The 6,984-nt window shown below is 42.1% G+C and overlaps 1 protein-coding gene across 1 annotated transcript in view; it reads right to left on the bottom strand.

Moving 5' to 3' along the window:
• Positions 1 to 19: 19 nt before the first annotated feature.
• LOC109475724 (sperm receptor for egg jelly-like) overlaps positions 20 to 6,984 on the bottom strand; it is a 7,195-nt gene continuing 230 nt past the window's right edge. The window contains exons 2-15 of the mRNA XM_019776488.1: positions 5,965 to 6,135; positions 5,519 to 5,689; positions 4,529 to 5,029; positions 4,124 to 4,304; positions 3,660 to 3,852; positions 3,200 to 3,371; positions 3,006 to 3,088; positions 2,487 to 2,612; positions 1,970 to 2,143; positions 1,565 to 1,690; positions 1,130 to 1,238; positions 881 to 972; positions 123 to 257; positions 20 to 43 (exon numbers count right to left, since the gene is read on the bottom strand). Coding sequence (XP_019632047.1) covers positions 20 to 43; positions 123 to 257; positions 881 to 972; positions 1,130 to 1,238; positions 1,565 to 1,690; positions 1,970 to 2,143; positions 2,487 to 2,612; positions 3,006 to 3,088; positions 3,200 to 3,371; positions 3,660 to 3,852; positions 4,124 to 4,304; positions 4,529 to 5,029; positions 5,519 to 5,669 — 2,067 coding nt within the window. The 5' untranslated portion in view covers positions 5,670 to 5,689; positions 5,965 to 6,135. The remainder of the gene's footprint in view (positions 44 to 122; positions 258 to 880; positions 973 to 1,129; positions 1,239 to 1,564; positions 1,691 to 1,969; positions 2,144 to 2,486; positions 2,613 to 3,005; positions 3,089 to 3,199; positions 3,372 to 3,659; positions 3,853 to 4,123; positions 4,305 to 4,528; positions 5,030 to 5,518; positions 5,690 to 5,964; positions 6,136 to 6,984) is intronic.

Raw genomic sequence — 6,984 nt, 5'->3', positions numbered from 1 at the left:
GTCTTCCTCTGTTTCACAGCTATCCCCAAGCAACCCTGACAAGCTGGATACCACGAAAAACGTAGAGCTTCCCAGTTGGTTATTTGCCCGGAAAACGTGCGGTTGCCCGTTTGTAGAATCACACCGCTGTTTTCAACGGCCAAGTTAAATTCACCTACAGAGAACGTCGTCGGGCTCTCCCCCGGGACTTTCTGGTCTAGTACAGCAGCGTTCAGCTTCCCGATTGCAACAAAAGTTGTCTGTGTTGCAATTTTGTTCTGTAACCGAAGTGTATGCAAATTAAAGTTGTGAAGATGCGGCGCTCCTTGAATGTTGGCAATTTTTTTCCAATATGTAAGGCCATGTTGATTTGATTTTATGGATGACATCCGCGCGCGCATGAATTTTCGGCCGTTCCCAAAAAAAAGTTTTCAACCATGCTGTAAATCGTACAAAACAGTTGCAAAATGAGCAAAAATATACCATAAGTTACAAAAAAATTGATAAAAACTATACCAATGTCGTAGAATGCCAAAATCAAACGAAAAAGACGAAATTGTAAAGAAATGAACTTGAAGACTAGATTATTCGCCAAACCATATTCTGTGCCATTTGCTCAACCCTCATGACCACATAGATTTCATAATGAAAAAAACTTTTTGCAAAACTTTTTTTTATTCGCACGCGCGCATCAGTTTTCGGGCTCCCGGAGGATGTCATCCATATAATCAAATCAACATGGCCTAATAACGAATAAAAAAGTTCCTGTCGGTATCCAGACAGCAGCTTCTTTGAATTACTACCAACACTGAACTCTAAATATGCCGTGTTTCTTGGTGGTGAATAAAAAGCAACAAGAAACCAAAACGTAATTTGATAGTATAATGGAAGTTGTTCCCACCTTGTCTAAGAGGAGGTCTCTTGTTTCAGATGATGGCAGCTCTTTGCTCTTTGTAGCCGAGGCTGTTGAAGCTTGAAGTAAGTTCACACAAGCTGTTGGGTCGAACAAAATAGATAGCTCATCTGTGAGCAATATATATATATATATATATATGTGTGTGTGTGTGTGTGTGTGTGCAGACCGTACCTAAATAACACGTTAATACCAAATTGCCGATTTGAAGATAAGAGCAAAGTAACGTGCGCTTACCTCTCAAAAGTACCGATGCCGTTTCCTCCAGTCTTTCGGGACCTACATCTTCCTTTCCTGGTGTTTCAAGAAAGTTTGACATCCGCAGCACAGTTTGAGCTGCACTCTCCTAAAAAATAGCAATGAAATTGCACCCGATTCACATCAGATCTGTACACGAAACTTTCTGGAGGGTTGTAATGATATTTACATTATAATTGTAAATATATGTAAGCAGCAGTTGCACAGTCCAACAAAATCTGCATAAGGGCAACCTGGCCATCGCGGTCGCTTAGATCGTAGATCCATTGGCTCAAGCATTACGCATCCTGTTTATGGTGAAATCCTGTCTTTTGTGACGATTTTCCGCAAGCCCCTTAAGTGGTCACTATGGACGGGTTTGACTAAACACACTCATACTATGGATGAGTTGGAGTTGTGTAGGTAAACACAAACCTGAGACTGTGGAGTGACCTGCTCCTCTAAAGCCGTTGCCAGGCCCAAGGCACCTGCCACCTGGTCGATGTTGTCCAGACTCTGAACTGGAATCCTTGTCAGTGAGTTAATGAGCCCGTCACGTGCCTGACAAGTATGGAAAATAGGAATAGAGTGAAACAGTACAAGCTGAGCAATCATTCTTCTAAACAAGAAAAGGGGGTGCTACATAAGTGGCTTAATGAACTTCAGGCTTTATATTGTTCTAATCAACCATCGCATAGTATGAAAACTGGCAAGTGACAAGTTTCAATACCCGGTACCAACAAATATTACTTCGGCGATTTTACTATCTGAAACACCCCCTTCATAAGGGGCATCTGATGGTGGACAGGTCTGTAACAATAAACTTCATTTTCAGAGTACCTTTGAAAGTGAATCGTTGCTGTAGCTGGACGCGTTCGCTGCGTTGAGGACAGAACTAAGACTGTTGGTGAGCTGCAGGAGGCCGTGGTTGTCCCCTTTGTGAAGTAGGTTCTCCAGCGTATCGTTAAGGCTGTCCAGTGCCACTGCCGTATCTTCCACACTCGGTGGACGGACCTTACAACAGAAATATGAAAAAAAATGTTTTGGGCGCGTAAGATGTAAATGTTTCAACACTTTTTAAAGCTCTGTGATCACTGTATATAAATTCAGGTCGAGCTTCAGCCATAATCAGTCGACTTAAATTGTTGTATCGCTACTTTTACAACGAAATTAAACAAAAACCAAAAAAATCTGACGCAATTGTGTCGAGTCCACTCTTTTTAGTTGAAGAGAAGTTACACTCGTCTTCATAACAAAACTCTCCTATTAGAAATTACCCTTGAATGGTTGACATTCGGAATAAACTTGCACATAAATCTCACATCACATCATCTTAACATCACAGCTTCAACTTTACCTGTACTTTGATATTTCTGATAACTGATGTTGCACCCAAAGCATCCGATACACGAACTTCTAGTGTGATGTTGAAGTCGCGATGTTCCTGTCCTGTTGGAAGCAGCTGGGGTGGAAATCGCTCGGTCTGCGGTGGAAGTAGAGAATTCGTCAAAGATACTCAATTACATTTAGACAAAAAAAGGATAGCTGCCTATCCTATCCGCTTGTTCTCACTCTTAAATGCCACACTTACAAAAAAAAAACTAGGTTTTGAAACAACATAGTGCATGGCTACCATTGGTAGTAAACGTCAAAATACGGAAACAACTGAAGCATTATTGTCGGGTTGCGAACCATTACAGTTAAGATTACGGCAGGTTCTACGTTCGAAGGTAAGGCCAGAAATGTTAAGCTGAACAATATTGCTACGTAACAGTTTATGGTAAATGAATACACGAATGACGAATGAATAATATAGCACCCGGAAAACGTAAACGAAGGGCTAGTCTACACTACATAAAAAGACGTGGTTATCTACCGTTCCCGTATGGAGCAATGTGTCACTCTCATCGTTGTTAAAATAAAGACTGTAGACCAGAGGCAAGTCATCATCACGGGCTCCTGAGGAGGAAACCAATCGCAACCTGTATTGATAGTATTGTGTATATGCACCATTTCAGAATACTTAAATACCAAAATAATTTGTGCTGAACTTTTTGGGCTATGATTTACCTTCGCACGAGATGTCAAACGGCGTTATCGTTGAATCACCTGACGAAGGACTGACCGCACAGGACCCCACAGTAGGGGGTTTGTTGACCCTGAAACTGTACTCAGAAAAACCGGTTCCCCCAGGCGCGACGTCGGAAGTCACATCTACCCTGAAGGTGTAGCTTTCTCCTGCCTGGAAATAGACAAGATAGTTAAATCAAAATAGTCTAGATTATACTATCTCTTAGCCGTGACTTGTACTGATCATGTACTGAATGAATGAATGAATGAATGAATGAATGAATGAATGAATGAATGAATGAATGAATGAATGAATGAATGAATGAATGAATGAATGAATGAATGAATGAATGAATGAATGAATGAATGAATGAATGAATGAATGAATGTACTAATACTAGTACTAGTTCTAGTTGAGTAAGGATAATGTTAATGTTTATGAATGCATATCGGAATTTACCTCAAAAATGTTACTGCGAACCACTAGGTTCTGTGACGAGTTTCCGGTTGTCGTGTCCACATCCCAGTCAATGTGCTTTCCTCCCACCAGGGTCCACAGGTATGTGGTGCTTGCTGTCGGGCAGTCGTCACACTGGGTCACGAGAACTAGCCTCTCTGATGGGTTGACTTTGGTTTCGCAGTTTGCCGCACACCTACGGGATTACCAAAAAGTACCCCTAAAAACACTGGCGGTCACACATCATTTATTATCAGTCCATTTCTGTGTATATGTAGCACGTATTCTTTTAATATGCATTGTCTTTTTATGGGTTTCCCATACCTGAAATAAAGAATTAATGAATTAATGTACACTCCCTGTGAGATGGTCAGCTGCATATCTTCTCACCTCAAAGCTTTTGGGCGATAAGAAGCCAATTAAGAAGAAGCACGCCTTAGCTCTATAATGCAGAAAGCACGTCTTACCGAATGGCGATGTTGAGGACAACCCCGTCTAGTAGGGTGACTGACTGTGAGGTTTGTGAGGAGTTCCTCCCGGGAAGGCCGACCTCCACCGTGAATGTCAAGATGTCATCAGGAAATGACGCAGTCTGAAGTTTGACGGCACTTTGTCTGGCATCAGGGAATATGTCGTTGCATGATGTCCCTGCAAAAACAGTTATCGAGTTTTAGTGCTACCTTATTTTAGTACGTCTATTCCGGATACCGCTACCGATCATGGCTGCCATATAATATCAATCAAAGTTGACACGTTAAGTTAATGTCAAGTCAATGTTAACCGCTCATATCAGAAGAAATGGTTCCGATCTTCAGTTCAAATCTTTACTTAACCGTGCCTTAATGATTTAAGAGTCACAATGAGAGACTTACCATTAGGCGTCTGACAGGTCCAGTGAAAATTGAAGTTCCTGTAGTCGTCGATGTATTCATCCGGATCATACGACTCTGATGCGTTCAGTACCAGAACACCATTCCGACTGACAGATTTAGCAGAGCCACCGGCTATATGCGCAACTGGGGCCGATGGTGTGATGATGACCCACTGTTTTTGGACCTGTGACTTTTTGCTTCCAGTAGTCGGGAAGTCCATGGTAGCGTTCAGCTCAACAATCGTGGCGCCATAGCCCAAGCTGTTTCTCGGAATTGTGATGTCTTGCGAATCACGCACGACTTTGTGAGGAAAGTCCAGTGGCTGTGTTACATTACCCATTGGGTCATGTTGAAAAACGTTCCACTCATACGTGACGCTGTATGTCTGACTGCAGATGACGTTGATGCGGCTCCGTATGGTGAAGGCTGTCCGCCGCGTGATCTTCACTGCTGAAGATTCACTGTTTCCTCCTCCATACAGGCTGATGTCAGGAACGCAATCTGTCAAAGAGAATTGATCACAAGGAAAGAAGTTGGAGATATATCATTCCTTGAAATTAATCGCATACATGAAACCATGATTAGGGCACGAGTGGCATAAAGGGAGGGTGTGTGGATGATGTTTAGCAAACTAGACACAGATTTCAGTTTTGTCCTTTTGATCGTGCAATGCATGCATGGCCATCCGCATGGTGCTTCGCATGCCCATCCTGCAGCAAAAAAAGTTAACGTGCAGATCTAGAATAGGACTGCACAGCCACGTGAGGACAGGCATTTCTAGATCTATATCTTTGGACCTGAAGACCCAGCCATCATCATCGTCATCGCAAGAAAGCGTTACTGGTGCGTTGCAAATCTTGTTGATCCGTGCATAGCAAATAACTCTATGTACGGAAGAAGTGAAGTTAATATTGAAGGTCTGCTATACTGACCGACCTTGGAGAATGTAAAGAAATGTAAAAACTTAGCCAAGACAAAATAGCAACTAACCAACGCATGTAGGCTGTGTACCGCTCCAGGTCTGGTTCGACTGGCATGTTCGTTCTTCATCACCACTGATCTCGTATCCAGGGTCACAGTGATAAGCAACGACGTCCTCATAAGAACTACCGCCGCTGATGTTGCCATTAGAAGGTGCCATCAGTTGTTGGCAGAGCTTTCCTGTAACACAGTTAAGAAACTATGTCAGAAAATTAATATCGTTTATGGGACAATAAGAATACCACATATTACTACAAGTAGTAGAGCATGTAAATTAATTTTCCTGGCTTATGGTCATTTTTGTCGCCAGCATTGTGATATCTAGGGCATTAGCAGGAAACAGATGATACGTTAAGTACTATTAATGACCTGTATTAGCTAATGAAAACATTGCAAACAGATAATCAATTCCGATACAATACCATAATGTCGAGGGGGGGGGTACTAATACTTACTGGAGCAATTGGTCTGTACACCTGACCAGCTCTGGTCGGCCTGGCAAGTTCTGTTTTCAGAACCGATCAGTTCGTAGCCTTCGTCACAGGAAAAGGTGACTGTGTCTCCGTAAAGATGACCCTCGGTCCTGTTGCCGTTGTTTGGAAATGGAAGCTCTGGGCAGGCTTTTCCTAAAAAAACGCATAAGTTCCTAAGTAGCTTTAGATATGAAAGACCGCGCAATTTCAGACAGATTGGTTGCCAAATATAAGATGCTAATTAGCTCTTCAGACATGTATATTGCCAAATACAATACCATCCATATCCCCACATCTAGATAATTACCTTCGCTATAGTATGTACTTTAATTTGTTAGGAAAGGCTACGTGTCTGACCCGACAATACTTGTATAAAAAAATGTTATGTGCACTATGGATACAGTGCATACTATACATGCAAAATGACATGCAATAAAAGTTAATACTGGCCTGGTTATGAAGAAGTTACTAGAAGCTACAATTCTCCATTTAAGGTGGCAATAAAGCTGATGATTAATTTGTACATGAATCTTAAGTAGTTTACCCACAAATATGTTTTGTGAAGTCATTAATAATTTCATCGATGCTGTGTGGTAAAGAAGCATATCGGCCTTCACAATGTACGATTTGGATTGCGGAGATTGGTTTGGGCCGGGGTTTGCCTAGTGCTCCGGCTTCGTGTATGTGCGACAGGTGCTTTAGGTGAACATGTTTGTGGTACTTCCCGAGTAACCCTGTACGTCGTCATGATAGCAGGCCGCTAAAGTGCAAAATGACAGCGTGTTGATTTTACCTAAAAGAATTGTCACAAGTTAACTGGATCTGTAAGGGATCCTTCCCAAAATGGCGTGAAAGAAATTCCTCGTCCTTCTTCCGCGTGAGGGTGAACCAAGTGACCTTGGTCAGTTGACTTTATTTTGTGTCAAAAATACGGACGTTAAAAACGTCACGTTTTGGGGTCAATGCGTCACGTGTTTTGGGTCAATACGTCACGTATGACAA

This window comes from Branchiostoma belcheri, unplaced genomic scaffold (genome assembly GCF_001625305.1).
Source record: "Branchiostoma belcheri isolate BF01 breed outbred unplaced genomic scaffold, Haploidv18h27 scaffold347, whole genome shotgun sequence".
NCBI classification, from domain to species: Eukaryota; Metazoa; Chordata; class Leptocardii; order Amphioxiformes; family Branchiostomatidae; genus Branchiostoma; species Branchiostoma belcheri.
The sequence above is the reverse complement of the archived record's forward strand: the minus strand, read 5'-3'. Positions and strand labels throughout refer to the sequence as shown.